General features: G+C 65.5%; 1 protein-coding gene across 3 annotated transcripts; it reads right to left on the reverse strand.

Annotated features, from left to right (window-relative positions):
• Positions 1-1,446: 1,446 nt before the first annotated feature.
• On the reverse strand, positions 1,447-16,466 carry CDK5RAP3 (CDK5 regulatory subunit associated protein 3). Of its 3 annotated transcripts, XM_053965227.1 has the most exons (16): positions 16,446-16,466; positions 15,858-15,915; positions 14,546-14,677; positions 12,054-12,154; positions 11,513-11,561; positions 10,384-10,562; positions 9,023-9,159; positions 7,345-7,489; positions 7,152-7,232; positions 6,478-6,543; positions 6,321-6,395; positions 6,154-6,229; positions 5,215-5,303; positions 4,111-4,316; positions 2,025-2,196; positions 1,447-1,928 (listed from the first exon to the last, which is right to left on the reverse strand). In XM_053965227.1, the coding sequence occupies exons 1-16, from the start codon at positions 16,449-16,451 to the stop codon at positions 1,863-1,865; spliced, it is 1,638 nt and encodes a 545-aa protein (XP_053821202.1). In that variant the 5' UTR covers positions 16,452-16,466; the 3' UTR covers positions 1,447-1,862. The 3 variants fall into 3 exon arrangements, with proteins under 3 accessions (XP_053821202.1, XP_053821204.1, XP_053821205.1); XM_053965229.1 differs by lacking the exon at positions 6,321-6,395; XM_053965230.1 differs by lacking the exon at positions 16,446-16,466 and having other exon boundaries at positions 14,622-14,677; positions 15,858-15,870.
• Between the last annotated feature and the right edge of the window lie 1,330 nt (positions 16,467-17,796).

Genomic DNA, 17,796 nt, shown 5'->3' on the forward strand with positions numbered 1-17,796 from the left:
GGGACCCCCAGCCCCATAGGGACCCCCAGCCCCATTGGGGACCCCCCAGCCCCATTGGGACCCCCCCAGCCCCATTGGGGACCCCCAGCCCCATAGGGACCCCCAGCCCCATTGGGACCCCCAGCCCCATTAGGGGACCCCCCAGCCCAATTAGGGACCCCCAGCCCCATTGGGACCCCCAGCCCCATTGGGGACCCCCCAGCCCCATTGGGACCCCCCAGCCCCATTAGGGGACCCCCCAGCCCAATTAGGGACCCCCAGCCCCATTGGGGACCCCCAGCCCAATTAGGGACCCCCAGCCCCATTGGGTACCCCCAGCCCCATAGGGACCCCCAGCCCCATTAGGGACCCCCAGCCCCATTGGGTACCCCCAGCCCCATAGGGACCCCCAGCCCCATTAGAGACCCCCAGCCCCATTGGGACCCCCAGCCCCATTGGGGACCCTCAGCCCCATTGGGACCCCCCAGCCCCATTGGGTACCCCCAGCCCCATAGGGACCCCCAGCCCCATTAGGGACCCCCAGACCCATTGGGACCCCCCAGCCCCATTGGGACCCCCCAGCCCCATTAGGGACCCCCAGCCCCATTGTGGACCCCCAGCCCTGTGTGGGGGCGGTCCCACAGCAGAGCCGGACCAATGAGCGGCCGTGACGTCTTAAGTGGGCGGGACCATATAGCGACACCAACTAATAATCTGTCGGGGTGGGTGTGGTCAGTGAGTGACGTCACTGGGCGTGACAGCCCCGCCCCAAATCCGCTGCGGAGCTCCCGCCCAGTCCGTCCCAGTTTGTGCCGGGCTGGGCGGGGTCTGGGGGGGTTTGGGGGGGTCTGGGGTGATCGGTGGGGTCCCGGCGCTCCCCGCAGCGGTCCCGAGCGGTGTCTCCGCGCCCGGGGACAGCCATCGGCGGCGACAGCGCCCACGAACCGCCCGCTCTGCTGGGAAATGGAAACCGCGGCACCCGCGGGGGCCGGGGGCTGCTGGGACCCCCCCGGGCACCCAAAGGAGGGGCGCTGGTGGCCCCGAGCCCGCCCAGAGCCGCGGGGCTGTGCCCAGGCCTGTCCCCGTGCTGGGCAGAGCCCCGAGTGCCTCGTGGAGGGCTAAGAGGGGGTCCCAGCCCGGCTCCAGCTCTCGCCCCACTCTCCTGTCCTTGTCCCTGTCCTTGTCCCAGTCCCTGTCCTTGTCTCTGTCCTTGTCCCTGTCCCCATCCCCATCCCAGTCCTTGTCCCCATCCCAGTCCCTGTCCTTGTCTCTGTCCCTGTCCTCGTCCCCTGTCCCCATCCCCATCTTCATCCCCGTCCTTGTCCCCCGTCCCAGTCCCCATCCCTGTCCCCATCCCTGTCCTTGTCCCCTGTCCCCGTCCCTGTCATTGTCCCCACCCTTGTCCCCCGTCCCTGTCCCCCCTCGGTGACACGCGGCTCCTCTCCCCGCCTCACACCCAGCTCGATGTGACACCAAATCTGGGTTTATTCACCGACACCCCCAAACCCCGCAGCACCCCCGGGTGGGGCGGGACACCCTGGGGACCCCCCGTGTCCCTGGGGGGCACAGACTGGTGTCCTCGGGTGGCACACTCTGATGTCCCCAGGGTCACACTCTGATGTCCCCAGGTGTCACAGGTCGATGTCCATCAGGTGCCACACTCTGATGTCCCCAGGTGTCACACTCTGATGTCACCAGGTGTCACAGGTTGATGTCCCCAGGTGTCACACTCTGATGTCCCCAGTGTCACAGGTTGATGTCCCCAGGTGTCACACTCTGATGTCCCCAGGTGTCACAGGTTGATGTCCCCAGGTGCCACACTCTGATGTCCCCAGGTGTCACACTCTGATGTCCCCAGTGTCACAGGTTGATGTCCCCAGGTGTCACAGGTTGACGCCCATCAGGTTCACCGGGCGCCCCCCGTAGCGCTTGGAGATGTCGGCCTCGATCTGCAACGGCACCGGGAGGGGCTCAGGGGGGCTCAGGGGGGCTCAGGGGGGCTCAGGGGGGGCTCGGGGGGCCCGGGGGGTGCCCCCATCCCTCACCAGCTCCTGCAGCTCCTTGGTCCTCTCCTGCAGCCGCTGCAGTTTGGGCTCCAGGGCCGCCTGCTCGGCCAGGGCCTGGCGGCGCCGCTGGCCCAGCGCGGCTCTCTTGGCCAGCAGCAGCTCGGCCTGCAGCAGCTGCTGCCGCAGCAGCGCGGCCACCCGCTCCACGTACCTGGGGACAGCGGGGACACGGGGTCACAGCGAGGGATGGGGGACAGCACCGGGGACAGCGGGGACACGGGGTCACAGCGCGGGATGGGGGACAGCACCGGGGACAGCGGGGACACGGGGTCACAGCGCGGGACGGGGGACAGCACCGGGGACAGCGGGGACAGCGGGGACAGCAGGGACAGCGGGGACACGGGGTCACAGCGGGATGGGGGACAGCACCGGGGACAGCGGGGACATGGGGTCACAGTGTGGGACGGGGGACAGCACCGGGGACAGCGGGGACAGCAGGGACAGCACCGGGGACAGCGGGGACAGCGGGGACAGCACCGGGGACAGCGGGGACAGCGGGGACACGGGGTCACAGCGCGGGACGGGGGACAGCGGGGACAGAGGGGACAGCGGGGACACAGGGTCACAGCGGGATGGGGGACAGCACCGGGGACAGCAGGGACAGCAGGGACAGCACCGGGGACAGCGGGGACACGGGGACACAGTGTGGGACAGGGGACAGCACTGGGGACAGCAGGGACAGCAGGGACATTGGGGACATGGGTCACAGCGTGGGATGGGGGACAGCACAGGGGACAGCAGGGACATGGGGTCACAGCGGGATGGGGGACAGCACCGGGGACAGCGGGGACAGCAGGGACAGCAGGGACAGCGGGGACACAGGGTCACAGCGGGATGGGGGACAGCACCGGGGACAGCGGGGACAGCAGGGACAGCACCGGGGACAGCGGGGACACGGGGACACAGTGTGGGACAGGGGACAGCACTGGGGACAGCAGGGACAGCAGGGACAGTGGGGACATGGGTCACAGCGTGGGATGGGGGACAGCACAGGGGACAGCGGGGACATGGGGTCACAGCGGGATGGGGGACAGCACCGGGGACAGCGGGGACAGCAGGGACAGCACCGGGGACAGCAGGGACATGGGGTCACAGTGTGGGACAGGGGACAGCACCGGGGACAGCAGGGACAGCAGGGACACGGGGTCACAGCGGGATGGGGGACAGCACCGGGGACAGCGGGGACATGGGGTCACAGTGTGGGACAGGGGACAGCACCGGGGACAGCAGGGACAGCAGGGACAGCGGGGACACGGGGTCACAGCGCAGGACAGGGGACAGCGGGGACACACTGCAGGACAGTGGGGACAGCAGGGACACAGCGCGGGACGGGGGACAGCACAGGGGACACACGGTGGGACAGGGGACAGCACAGGGGACACCCGGGACACACTGCAGGATGGGACAGCGAGGACAGCCCTGCATGGCCTGGGGACAGCAGGGACACCTGGGTCACCCTGCATGGCCCCCCCGGTTGAGGGCTGGTTTGGGGCTGTTTTGGGGCTGTTTTGGGGCTTCTTTAGGGCTATTTTAGGGGCAAGTTGGGGTCTATTTTAGGGCTATTTTAGGGCTATTTCAGGGGCTGGTTTAGGGTCTGTTTTGGGGCTGTTTCAGGGTCTATTTTGGGGCTGTTTTAGGGTCTGTTTTGGGGCTATTTTAGGGCTGTTTCAGGGGCTGGTTTAGGGCTATTTTAGGGGCTGGTTTAGGGCTATTTTAGGGTCTGTTTTGGGGCTGTTCTGGGTCTGTTTTGGGCTGTTTTGGGGCTATTTTAGGACTGTTTCAGGGGCTGGTTTAGGGCTATTTTAGGGTCTGTTTTGGGGCTGGTTTAGGGTCTGTTTAGGGCTGTTTTGGGGCTATTTTAGGACTGTTTCAGGGGCTGGTTTAGGGCTATTTTAGGGTCTGTTTTGGGGCTGGTTTAGGGTCTGTTTAGGGCTGTTTTGGGGCTATTTTAGGGCTGTTTCAGGGGCTGGTTTAGGGCTATTTTAGGGGCTGTTTTGGAGCTGTTCTGGGTCTGTTTTGGGCTGTTTTGGGGCAGTTTGGCCCGGTTTGGGGCAGTCCCAGGCACCTGGGCGAGGCGAGGATCATGCAGAGGTGCTGCACGCTGCGGGAGCAGAGCTGGGCCAGCAGCTCCCGCGTGGTGGCCAGCTGGGCCTGCACCCGCTCGCGGCTCTGGCCCTGCAGCACGGCCGGGGCCAGCTGCAGCTGGCTCATGGCCACCACGTCGGCCTCGTCCTCCAGCTCCAGCAGCCGCTGCGCCAGGAACAGCTCCAGCTGTGGGGACAGGGCCACCGTCAGGGCCACCGCCAGGGCCACCGCCAGGGTCACTGCCAGGGCCACCAGCAGGGCCACTGTCAGGGCCACCTCTAGGTCACCGTCAGGGCCACTGCCAGGGCCACCGTCAGGGCCACTGCCAGGGCCACCATCAGGGCCACCAGCAGGGTCACCTCCAGGGCCACCGTCAGGGCCACCGCCAGGGCCACCAGCAGGGCCACCAGCAGGGTCACCTCCAGGGCCACTGTCAGGGCCACCATCAGGGCCACTGCCAGGGCCACCACCAGGGCCATCTCTAGGGCCACTGTCAGGGCCACTGCCAGGGCCACCTCCAGGGCCACCAGCAGGGCCACCACCAGGGTCACCGCCAGGGCCACCAGCAGGGCCATCTCTAGGGCCATTGCCAGGGCCTCCACCAGGGCCACTGTCAGGGCCACCTCTAGGTCACCGTGAGGGTCACCTCCAGGGCCACCACCAGGGTCACCACTAAGGTCATCACCAGGGCCACCTCCAGGGCCATTGCCAGGGCCACCATCAGGGCCACCATCAGGGCCACCTCCAGGGCCACCACTAAGGTCATCGTCAGGGTCACCACCAGGGCCACTGTCAGGGCCACCTCTAGGTCACCGTCAGGGTCACCTCCAGGGCCACCACCAGGGCCACCTCTAGGGTCACTGCCAGGGCCACCATCAGGGCCACCAGCAGGGCCACTGCCAGGGCCATCTCTAGGTCACCACCAGAGCCACCACCAGGACCACTGTCAGGGTCACCTCCAGGGCCACCGTCAGGGTCACCTCCAGGGCCACCACCAGGGCCACCGCCAGGGCCACCACCAGGGCCACCGCCAGGGCCACCAGCAGGGCCACCGCCAGGGCCACCGGTGTCCCCCGGTGCCCACCTCCATCAGCTCGTCGATGAACTGGTTCCGTGTCTCGGGGTTCTCCAGCAGGGTCAGCGCGTCCGAGCCGCGCGCGACGTCCTCGGGGGCTGCGGTGGGGTGGGACCCCAAAGCCAGCTCAGCTGCGCCCCGGGGAGCCCAAAATCCCTGCCCAGCACCCAAAAACCCCTGCCCAGAACCCAAAATCCCCTGCCCAGAACCCAAAATCCCCTGCCCAGCACCCAAAAACCCCTGCCCAGAACCCAAAAACCCCTGCCCAGAACCCAAAATCCCCTGCCCAGAACCCAAAATCCCTGCCCAGAACCCAAAATCCCTTCCCAGCACCCAAACCCCTGCCCAGAACCCAAAACCCTGCCCAGAACCCAAAAACCCCTGCCCAGCACCCAAAATCCCTGCCCAGCACCCAAAAACCCCTGCCCAGAACCCAAAACCCCTGCCCAGAACCCAAAAACCCTGCCCAGAACCCAAAATCCCTGCCCAGCACCCAAACCCCTGCCCAGAACCCAAAAACCCCTGCCCAGCACCCAAAATCCCTGCCCAGAACCCGAAATCCCTGCCCAGAACCCAAAAAACCCTGCCCAGAACCCAAAATCCCCTGCCCAGAACCCAAAATCCCTGCCCAGCACCCAAACCTCTGCCCAGAACCCAAAATCCCCTGCCCAGAACCCAAATCCCTGCCCAGAACGCAAATCCCACTCCCTGTCCCATCCCAAATTCTTCTGGGGTGTTCAGGGGCACTGGGGGATGAGGGGACAGGGATGGGACCCCAAATCCAGCTCAGCTTCACCCCAGGGAACCCAAAAATCCCTGCCCAGCCCCCAAACCCTGCCCTGTGTCCCACCCCAAACCCCTCTGGGGTGTCCAAGGGCACTGGGAACGGGGAATTTGGGGGGATTTGGGGCCTTCCTGCGCCCCCCGGGACCCCCCAGCCCTGCTCACCCTCAGTTCCAGCCTCCAGCACGGTGATCGTCCCCTCCTGTCCCCCCGCGTCACCCCAGTCGATGCCATCGTCCCCCTGGGGAGCAAAGGGTGACAAAGGGGGACACCGGGTGACATCAGGGGGGTTTGGGGACACAGGGACACCCAGCCCTGGGGGTGTCACCCACCTGGGGAATGGGCTCTGCTGAGATTGTCCCCTCCTGTCCCTTCTCTCCGTCACCCCAATCGATGCCATCGTCCCCCTGGGGAGCAAAAGGTGACAAAGGGTGACACATGGGGGGGTTTGGGGACACAGGGACACCCGGCCCTGGGGGTGTCACCCACCTGGGGACTGGGCTCTGCTGTGATTGTCCCCTTCTCTCCATCGCCCCAGTCGATGCCATCGTCCCCCTGAGGAGCAAAGGGTGACACGGGGGGGGTTGGGGACACAGGGACATCGCCCCAGCCAATGCCATCGTCCCCCTGAGGAGCAAAGGGTGACACGGGGGGGGTTGGGGACACAGGGACATCGCCCCAGTCGATGCCATCGTCCCCCTGAGGAGCAAAGGGTGACACGGGGGGGGTTGGGGACACAGGGACATCGCCCCAGCCAATGCCACCATCCCCTTGAGGAATGGAAGGTGACAAAGGGGGACACAGGGGGGGTTTGGGGACACAGGGACATTACCCTAATCCACGTCACCATCCCCCTGAGGAATGAAAGGTGACAAAGGGGGACACAGGGGGGGTTTGGGGACACAGGGACATTACCCTAATCCACGTCACCATCCCCCTGAGGAATGAAAGGTGACAAAGGGTGACACGGGGGGGGGGGGGTTGGGGACACAGGGACATCGCCCCAGCCAATGCCATCGTCCCCCTGAGGAGCAAAGGGTGACACGGGGGGGGGGTTGGGGACACAGGGACATCGCCCCAATCCATGTCACCATCCCCCTGAGGAATGGAAGGTGACAAAGAGTGACACGGGGGGGGTCTGGGGACACAGGGATGTCACCCACCTGGGGGCTGGGCTCCACCGTGATGTCCCAGTCGATGTCCCCGCCCTGGGGCGGCTCCGCGGGGAAATCCCCCCAGTCAATCTGCGGGAAGAACCCCAAACCCCGCTGAGGCACGGCCCGACCCCGAGCCCGCCCGGCAGAGCCATGCGGGGGGGGTCCCCTCTGTCCCCCGTGTCCCCCGGCCGGCACCCACCGTGTCCTCCCGGGGCGGCTCCGGTGCCCGCGGCGGCTCGGGCCGCTCCAGGCGCCGCGGCTCCCGCCCGGTGCGCCACCGGAACACCGAGGAGTTCCCGTTGGCCACCACGTGCCGCAGCAGCGGCAGCGCCTCGGCCCCGGGGCTGCGGGACACGGGAACAGCACCGGGGACACGGGGACATGGAGTCAGCACCGGGGACACGGGACAGCAGCGGGGACACGGGGACATGGAGTCAGCACCGGGGACACGGGACAGCACCGGGGACATGGGACAGCAGCGGGGACACGGGGACATGGAGTCAGCACCAGGGACACGGGACAGCACCGGGGACATGGGACAGCAGCGGGGACACAGGACAGCACCAGGGACACGGGGACATGGAGTCAGCACCGGGGACACAGGACAGCACCAGGGACACGGGGACATGGAGTCAGCACCGGGGACACGGGACAGCACCGGGGACACGGGGACATGGAGTCAGCACCGGGGACACGGGACAGCACCGGGGACATGGGACAGCAGCGGGGACACGGGGACATGGAGTCAGCACCGGGGACACGGGACAGCACCAGGGATACGGGGACATGGAGTCAGCACTGGGGACACGGGGACATAGAGTCAGCACCGGGGACACGGGACAGCGGCGGGGACACGGGACAGCACCGGGGACATGGGACAGCACCGGGGACACGGGGACATGGAGTCAGCACCAGGGACACGGGACAGCACCGGGGACACGGGGACATGGAGTCAGCAGCGGGGACACGGGGACATGGAGTCAGCACCGGGGACACGGGGACAGCAGTGGGGACACGAGACAGTGATGGGGACACGGGACAGCAGAGGGGACACGGGGACATGGAGTCAGCACCGGGGACACGGGACAGCAATGGGGACACGGGGACATGGAGTCAGCACCGGGGACACGGGACAGCAATGGGGACACGGGGACATGGAGTCAGCAGCGGGGACACGGGACAGCGACGGGGACATGGGGACAGCACCGGGGACACGGGACAGCACCGGGGACATGGGACAGCAGAGGGGACACGGGACAGCGGCGGGGACACGGGGACAGCAGGGGGGATGGGGACAGCGGTGGGGACACGGGGACAGGGAGCATGGGGGACATTGGTCATGGGGACATCAGGGATGGGGACACCTCAGCATCCGCAGTGCCAGGGGCTGGGAGGGACCAGGAGCTGTTCTGGGGCAGTTCTGGGGGAGCTGGGGGATGTTTGGGGGCTGTTTTGGGGGGCAGGGTCTGTTTGGGGGGTGCCAGGGCTGATTTGGGGCTGTTTTGGGGTGTCAGGGTGTTTTGGGGCTGATTTTGGGGTGCCAGAGCTGATTTGGGGCTGTTTTGGGGTGTCAGGGTGTTTTGGGGCTGATTTTGGGGTGCCAGAGCTGATTTGGGGCTGTTTTGGGGTGTCAGGGTGTTTTGGGGCTGATTTTGGGGTGCCAGAGCTGTTTTGGGGTGTCAGGGTGTTTTGGGGCTGATTTTGGGGTGTCAGGGTGTTTTGGGGCTGATTTTGGGGTGTCAGGGTGTTTTGGGGCTGATTTTGGGGTGCCAGGGCTGTTGTGGGGGACATGGTTCATTTTGGGGCTGTTTTGGGGGGTGTCAGGGCTGTTTTGGGGCTGTTTGAGGGCAGTTTTGGGGTGCCAGGGCTGTCCCCACCTGTCACACACGAAGGCCACGCAGGCCTGGTACAGCTCGATGGCGTCCCCGAGGGCGCTGGCGCCGTCCCCGACGCGGGACAGCAGCGACGGCAGCGCCTGCGCCTGAGCCAGCAGCTCCTGGCGCACGTCCTCACCCTGGGGACACCGAGGGGACACCTGGGGACACCCTGGGGACACCGAGGGGACACCTGGGGACACCCTGGGGACACCGTGGGGACACCTGGGGACACCCTGGGGACACCAAGGGGACACCTGGGGACATCCTGGGGACACCGAGGGGACACTTGGGGACACCCTGGGGACTCGGGAGACCACTTGGGGACACTGCAGGGACACTGTGGGGACAGCTGGGCACACCGAAGGGATACTTGGGGACACTGTGGGGACATTTGGGGACACCCTGGGGACACCACAGGGACACTTGGGGACACCCTAGGGACATGGGATACCACTTGGGGGCACCACAGGGACACTGCGGGGACACTTGGGGACACCCTGGGGACGCCCTGGGGACACCACAGGGACACTTGAGGACACCGTGGGGACACCATGGGGACACTGTGGGGACAGTTGGGGACACTGTGGGCATACCCTGGGGACAGTGCAGGGATACCCTGAGAACAGTGCGGGGACACCCTGGGGACAGTGCGGGCACACCCTGGGGACAGTGCGGGGACACCCTGGGGACAGCGCGGGACACCCTGGGGACACCATGGGCACACCCTGGGGACACCCTGGGGACAGTGTGGGCACACCCTGGGGACAGTGCGGGGACACCCTGGGGACACCGTGGGCACACCCTGGGGACACCCTGGGGACAGTGTGGGCACACCCTGGGGACAGTGCGGGGACACCCTGGGGACACCGTGGGCACACCCTGGGGACAGCGCAGGGACACCCTGGGGACAGTGCGGGCACACCCTGGGGACACCCTGGGGACACCGTGGGCACACCCTGGGGACACCCTGGGGACAGCGTGGGCACACCCTGGGGACACCGCGGGCACACCCTGGGGACAGTGCGGGCACACCCTGGGGACACTGTGGGCACACCCTGGGGACACCCTGGGGACAGTGTGGGGACACCCTGGGGACAGTGCAGGCACACCCTGGGGACAGTGCAGGGACATCCTGGGGACACCGTGGGCACACCCTGGGGACACCCTGGGGACACCATGGACACACCCTGGGGACAGTGCAGGGACATCCTGGGGACACCGTGGGCACACCCTGGGGACACCCTGGGGACACCGTGGGCACACCCGTTTCCGGGTCTGTCCGGGGCTACTCTGGGGCCCGTTCGGGGCTATTCCTGCGGGGCCCGGGGCGATCCCGGCCCGTCCCGGCCGCGGGCACTCACGGCGATGCCGTACTGGCGGCACGAGCCCAGGAAGCGCTCGCGGAGCTCGCCCGCCCGCAGCTGGCACTCGTCCTCGCGCCGCGCCAGCTCCTGCTGCGCCTGCTGCCACCGGCCCCGCTGCCGCCGCAGCGCCGGCAGCTCGTAGGCCACGCTGCGCCCCAGCAGGCTCGAGAGCTCGGCTGCGGGGCACGGCCGGGTCACCCCACGGGGATCGGGGCGTCCCCGGCGTCCCAGGGGGGCTCGTCCCGCTGGGATCCGGCGTTCCCAGAAACCCTGTGCCCTAAATGCCATCCCGGTCTGGGGGCTGGATTCCCCTTTAAATCCCATCCCGGTCTGGGGGATGAATTCCCCTTTAAATCCCATCCCGGTCTGGGGGATGAATTCCCCTTTAAATCCCATCCCGGTCTGGGGGCTGGATTCCCCTTTAAATCCCACCCTAGTCTGGGGGATGAATTCCCCTTTAAATCCCATCCCAGTTTGGGGGATGAATTCCCCTTTAAATCCCATCCCGGTCTGGGGGATGAATTCCCCTTTAAATCCCGTCCCAGTTTGGGGACTGAATTCCCCTTTAAATCCCGTCCCAGTTTGGGGGATGAATTCCCCTTTAAATCCCGTCCCAGTTTGGGGACTGAATCCCACCCACCCAGGGGGTTCTTTGGGACACCTCGGGGAATTCCCATTCCCATTCTTCCCATTATCCCATTCCCATTATTCCCATTTTTCCAATTATTTCCAATATTCCCATTTTCATTCCCATTATTCCCACTCCCGTTATTCCAAATCCCATTATTCCCATTCCCATTATCCCATTCATGCCATTATTCCCATTCCCATTATTCCCATTATCCCATTTGCATTATTCCCATTCTTCCCATTCCCATTATTCCCATTCTTCCCATTATCCCCACTATTCCCGTGATCCCCATTACTCCCATTTTTCCCGTTATTCCCATTTTTCCCATTCGCATTATTCCTGTTATTTTCATTCCCATTATTCCCATTATCCCCACTATTCCCGTGACCCCCGTTATTCCCATTTTTCCCGTTATTCCCATTTTTCCCATTCCCATTATTCCTGTTATTCCCGTTATTCCCACGATTCCCATTTTTCCCACTTTTCCCCCCTCACCCAGGTAGGCGTTGTCCTTCTCGTAGAGGGACACGATCTCCTGCCAGTCCTGGGGACGGACACCAGGGTCAGCAGCAGCAGCAGGAGGAGGAGGAGGATGGGGAGGAAGAGGAGGAAGAGGGGGATGAGGAGGAAGAGGAGGAAGGAAAGGAGGAGGCAGAAGAGGAGGGGGATGGAAAGGAAGAAGAGAAAGAGGAGGAAGAGAAGAATGAGGAAGACGAGGAGGACGAGGAGGAACAGGAGTAAGACGAGGAGGAGAAAGAAGAGGAGGAAGAGGAGAAGAAGGAGGAAGAGGAAGAAGAGGAGGATGGAGGCAGAAGAGGAGGAAGAAGAGGAATAGGAGGAAGAGGATGAGGAGGAACAGGAGGACGAGGAGAATGAAGAGAAAGACGAGGATGAGGAGAAAGAGGAAGAAAAGGAGGACGGAGGTGGAAGAGGACGAGCAGGATGAGGAGGAAGAGGAAGAGAAGGAGGAGGAGGATGAGGAGGAAGAGGAGGAGGAGGAGGAGGAGGAGGAGGAGGAAGAGGAGGGCGCTCCCACCTTCATCCTCTGGGACGAGTAGCGCCCGAAGAGGTTCTTGGTGGAGGCCTCGGTGCCCTTGAGGATCTCCACGATGCGCAGGCAGTGGAAGTAGTGCAGGTCTGGGGGAGCAGCGGGGTCAGGGGGCCGGGGGACCCCTGGGGGGCTTTGGGGGACCCCTGGGGGGCTTTGGGGGACCCTTGAGGGGCTTTGGGGGATCCCTGGGGGCTTTGGGGGATCCCTGGGGGGCTTTGGGGGACCCTTGGGGGATCCCTAGGGGGCTTTGGGGGACCCTTGGGGGGCTTTGGGGGATCCCTAGGGGGCTTTGGGGGACCCTTGGGGGGCTTTGAGGGACTTTTGGGGGGCTTTGGGGGACTCTTGGGGGGCTTTGGGGGACCCTTGGGAGGCTTTGGGGGATCCCTGGGGGCTTTGGGGGACTCTTGGGGGGTTTTGGGGGATCCTTGAGGGGCTTTGAGGGACTCTTGAGGGGCTTTGAGGGACTCTTGGGGGGCTTTGGGGGACCCCTGGGGGGCTTTTGGGGATCCTTGAGGGGCTTTGAGGGACTCTTGGGGGGCTTTGGGGGACTCTTGGGGGGCTTTGGGGGACCCCTGGGGGCTTTGAGGGACCCTTGGGGGGCTTTGGGGGATCCCTGGGGGGCTCTGGGGACTCTTGGGGGGCTTTGAGGGATCCCTGGGGGCTTTGGGGGACCCTTGAGGGGCTTTGGGGGATCCTTGAGGGGCTTTGGGGGATCCCTGGGGGGCTTTGGGGACTCTTGGGGGGCTTTGGGGGATCCCTGGGGGGCTTTGAGGGACCCCTGGGGGGCTTTGGGGCATCCTTGAGGGGCTTTGGGGGATCCCTGGGGGCTTTGAGGGATCTCTGGGGGGCTTTGGGGGATCCCTGGGGGGCTTTGGGGGACCCTTGGGGGGCTTTGGGGGATCCCTGGGGGGCTTTGGGGGACCCTTGGGGGGCTTTGAGGGACTTTTGGGGGGCTTTGGGGGACTCTTGGGGGGCTTTGGGGGACCCTTGGGAGGCTTTGGGGGATCCTTGAGGGGCTTTGGGGGATCCCTGGGGGCTTTGAGGGATTCTTGGGGGGCTTTGGGGGACTCTTGGGGGAATTTGGGGGACCCTTGGGGGGCTTTGGGGGACACTTGAGGGGTTTTGGGGGATCCCTGGGGGGCTTTGGGGGACCTTTGAGGGGCTTTGAGGGATCCCTGGGGGCTTTGAGGGATTCTTGAGGGGCTTTGAGGGACTCTTGGGGGAATTTGGGGGATCCTTGGGGGACTTTGGGGGACCCTTGAGGGGCTTTGAGGGACTCTTGGGGGGCTTTGGGGGACTCTTGGGGGGCTTTGGGGGACTCTTGGGGGGCTTTGAGGGATCTCTGAGGGCTTTGGGGGACCCTTGAGGGGCTTTGGGGGATCCCTGGGGGCTTTGGGGACTCTTGAGGGGCTTTGAGGGATCCTTGAGGGGCTTTGGGGGTCCCCAGGGGGCTTTGAGGGACTCTTGGGGGGCTTTGAGGGATCCCTGGGGGCTTTGGGGGACCCTTGAGGGGCTTTGGGGGATCCCTGGGGGGCTTTGAGGGATCCCTGGGGGGCTTTGGGGGATCCCTGGGGGGCTTTGGGGGTCCCCAGGGGGATTCAGGGGATCCTCAGGAGGTTCTAGGGCATCTCCAGGAGTTTTGGGGGATCCCTCGGAGGTTTTAGGGGTTCCCCAGGCGGTTTTGGGGGGTTCTTGAGCTGCCACCACCACCCCAAATCCCGGCTCTCGGTGGGGGGGAACCATCCCCAAATCTCCAAATCCCAATCCCCAAATGCCAAACACCAAACCTCAAAGCCCAATCCCAGACCCCAAACCCCAAACCCCAAATATGAAATCCCCAATTCCCAGGGGCCAGTTCCCAAACCCCACACCCTGACCCCACACACCAAACCCCAAATATCCCAAACCCCACACCCCAAACATCCCAAACCCCAGACCCCAGACCCCAAAGCCCAAATATCCCAGACCCTAAACCCCAAATATCCCAAACCACAATCCCCAAACCCCAAATATCCCAAACCCCAAATATCCCAAACCCCAGACCCCACACCCCAAACCCCAAATATCCCAAACCCCAAATATCCCAAACCCCAGACCCCACACCCCAAACCCCAAATATCCCAGACCCCAAACATCCCAAACCCCAGACCCCACACCCCAAATATCCCAGACCCCAGACCCCACACCCCAAACCCCAAATATCCCAAACCCCAGACCCCACACCCCAAACCCCAAATATCCCAAACCCCAGACCCCACACCCCAAACCCCAAATATCCCAAACCCCAGACCCCAAATATACCAAACCTCAGACCCCACACCCCAAACCCCAAATATCCCAAACCCCAGACCCCACACCCCAAACCCCAAATATCCCAAACCCCAGACCCCACACCCCAAACCCCAGACCCCAAATATCCCAGACCCCAAACCCCAGACCCCAGCCCCGTTCCCGTTCCCGCTGCCGCCCGCACTGACAGGAGCCCTGGAGCAGCGCTCGGATCTCGGGGTGCTCGGGCATGTCCTGCAGCGCCGCCCGGATCCGCTCCCGCACCTGCGCCACCTGCGCGGGCCAGCGCCGCCCGCAGTGCCGCCGGTCCAGCAGCCAGTCTGCGCGGGGACAGCGCCGTGTCACCGAGGGGACAGCGCCATGTCACCGAGGGGACAGCGATGTGTCACCCCCGGGATGGGGACAGTGCCGTGTCACCATGGGGACAGCACTGTGTCACCCCCAGGTACAGGGACAGCGGCGTGTCACCGAGGGGACAGCGCCGTGTCACCGCAGGGACAGCGCCGTGTCACCATGGGGACAGCGCCGTGTCACCCCCAGGATGGGGACAGCGCCGTGTCACCGAGGGGACAGCGCCGTGTCACCGCGGGGACAGCGATGTGTCACCGCGGGGACAGCGCCATGTCACCATGGGGACAGCGCTGTGTCACCCCCGGGATGGGGACAGCATCGTGTCACCAAGGGGACAGTGCCGTGTCACCGCGGGGACAGCACCGTGTCACCCCCGGGATGGGGACAGTGCCGTGTCACCATGGGGACAGCACTGTGTCACCCCCAGGTACAGGGACAGCGCCGTGTCACCATGGGGACAGCGCCGTGTCACCCCCAGGATGGGGACAGCACCGTGTCACTGAGGGGACAGCACTGTGTCACCGAGGGGATGGGGACAGGCCCGTGTCACCATGGAGACAGCCAGGTTTGGGGACACCCCTGGCTTTGGGGACAGCACGGGGTATGGGGACAGCGCCATCACTGCGGGGACAGCCGGGTATGGGGACAGTCCCGGGATTGGGGACACCCCCGGGCTCTGGGGACACCCCTGGGTTATGGGGACACTCCCGGGTACGGGGCCAGCGCCATCACCACGGGGACAGCCCGGGTTTGGAGACAGCCCGGGTTTGGGGACACCCCTGGGTTTGGGGACACTCCTGGGTTTGGGGACACTCCTGGGTATGGGGACACCCTGGGTTTGGGGACACCCCTGGGTATGGGGACACCCCTGGGTATGGGGACACCCCCAGCTCTGGGGACACGGGGACAAACAGCGGGAGGAATTCCCGAGTGTTCTCCCAACCCCTGGGATGGATCCCAGCTCTGCCCCAGGTCAGGAGGGAAAACGCGGGAACTGGGCTGGGGAAATCGGGATAAATTCCCAGTTCCTGCCCGGATCTGGAGGAAAAGGGGGATTGGGTTGGAAAATCGGGATAAATTCCCGGTTCCTGCCCAGTCTGGAGGGAAAGCGGAGCCGGCAGCGGCCGGAGTCGGGATTTGTCCCCGTACCCAGCAGCTTGCTGGTCTGGATGTCGATGGGAACGTTCCGGTAGTCCTGGGGAGCGGCCTGCGGGGGGACAGGGCAGCAGCGGGGCTGCGGGAACCGGCACCGGCACCGGGGCGGGGGTCGGGACCCTCCGCTCCAGCGCCAGGCCCGGGCTGTCCCCGCTGCCCTGGGCCTGGACCCGCTCCCGGCCCCGATCCCGGTTCCGGTCCCGATCCCGGTTCCTTCCCCGCTCCCGACCCCTTCTCCGATCCCGCTCCCGCTCCCGGACCCTTCCTCGCTTCCGTTTCCGATCTTTTCCCCGCTCCCGGTCCCTTCCCCGGTTCCTTCCCGTTCCCGGTCCCGCTCCTTTCCCCGCTCCCGGTTCCGATTCCGATCTTTTCCCCGCTCCCTTCCCCGCTCCCGCTCCCGGTCCCGCTCCCAGTTCCGATCCCTTCCCCTCTCCCGCTCCCGGTCCCTTCCCCGCTCCCAGTCCCGCTCCCTTCCCCTCTCCCGGTTCCTTCCCGCTCCCGGTCCCGCTCCTTTCCCCTCTCCCGGTCCCTTCCCCTCCCCCGGTCCCTTCCCCTCTCCCTCTCCCGCTCCCGCTCCCGCACCTGCATCTTTCCCGTCTCCGCCCCTCCACTTCCGCCCTCCCCGCCCCAGCCAATCGCCTGCCTCAGCGCCCGCGGCTCGGCCAATCAAAACGCGCTCCGCCCAAAGGTCCCGCTCCCGCCAATCAGAAGGCGGCAGCTCGGAAGCAGCGCCACGTCCCTGTGCTTCGATTGGCTGGAGGGGAAAGGGGCGGGGACGGCTCGGACCAATCGGAGAGGGCGGTGGGAGTTTGGGGGTCCCGATCCCGGTCCCGGTTCCAAACCGGGCACTGATCCCGGTCCCGGTCCCGGTCCTGATCCCGATCCCGATCCCGATCCCGATCCTGATCCCGATCCTGATCCTGGTCCCGGTCCCGATCCCGATCCCGATCCTGATCCTGATCCTGGTCCCGGTCCCGGTCCCGATCCCGATCCCGATCCTGATCCCGATCCTGATCCTGATCCCGATCCCGATCCCGATCCTGATCCTGGTCCCGGTCCCGATCCCGATCCTGATCCTGATCCTGATCCTGGTCCCGGTCCCGGTCCCGATCCTGATCCTGATCCTGATCCTGGTCCCGGTCCCGGTCCCGGTCCCGTTCCCGATCCCTGTGCAAATCCCGATCCTGATACCGATCCCGGTCCCGGTTCCAAACCTGGCACCGATCCCCGTCCCGATCCTGATCCCGATCCCGGTCCCAGTCCCGGTCCCGATCCCAGTGCAAATCCCGATCCTGATCCCGATCCCGGTCCCAGTCCCGGTCCCGATCCCAGTGCAAATCCCGATCCTGATACCGATCCCGGTCCCGGTCCCGGTTCCAAACCTGGCATCAATCCCAGTCCCGATCCCGATCCCGGCCATAATCCCAGTCCCAAACTGGTCCCAGTCCCAATTCCGGCCTTAATCCCAGTCCCGGTTCCAAACCTGGCACCAATCCCGGTCCCAAGGTTCCCCAGCACCGAGCTGGGGCACCCAGCCCCGGGATGCCCCCCAGCCGTCCCACAGGGATCCCCGGGAGGCTCCCGAGCAGATCCCAATCCCTGCGGGATCCCCGGGAGGCTCCCGAGCAGATCCCAATCCCTGCGGGATCCCCGGGAGGCTCCCGAGCAGATCCCAAACCCTGCGGGATCCCCGGGAGGCTCCCGAGCAGATCCCAAACCCTGCGGGATCCCCGGGAGGCTCCCGAGCAGATCCCAAACCCTGCGGGATCCCCGGGAGGCTCCCGAGCAGATCCCAATCCCTGCGGGATCCCCGGGAGGCTCCCGAGCAGATCCCAATCCCTGCGGGATCCCCGGGAGGCTCCCGAGCAGATCCCAATCCCTGCGGGATCCCCAGGAGGCTCCCGAGCAGATCCCAGATCCCTCCGGGCCCGAC

Source organism: Vidua chalybeata, chromosome 26 (genome assembly GCF_026979565.1).
Source record: "Vidua chalybeata isolate OUT-0048 chromosome 26, bVidCha1 merged haplotype, whole genome shotgun sequence".
Classification (NCBI taxonomy): Eukaryota; Metazoa; Chordata; class Aves; order Passeriformes; family Viduidae; genus Vidua; species Vidua chalybeata.

Excerpts from the sequence above, each read along its gene's own strand:
- CDK5RAP3 (XM_053965227.1), bottom strand. Across the intron at positions 10,563-11,512 it reads GAAGGACAACGCCTACCTGG|CCGAGCTCTCGAGCCTGCTG; the intron begins GTGAGGGGGGAA and ends CGTGCCCCGCAG. Across the intron at positions 5,304-6,153 it reads GCTGGAGGCTGGAACTGAGG|CCCCCGAGGACGTCGCGCGC; the intron begins GTGAGCAGGGCT and ends ACCCCACCGCAG.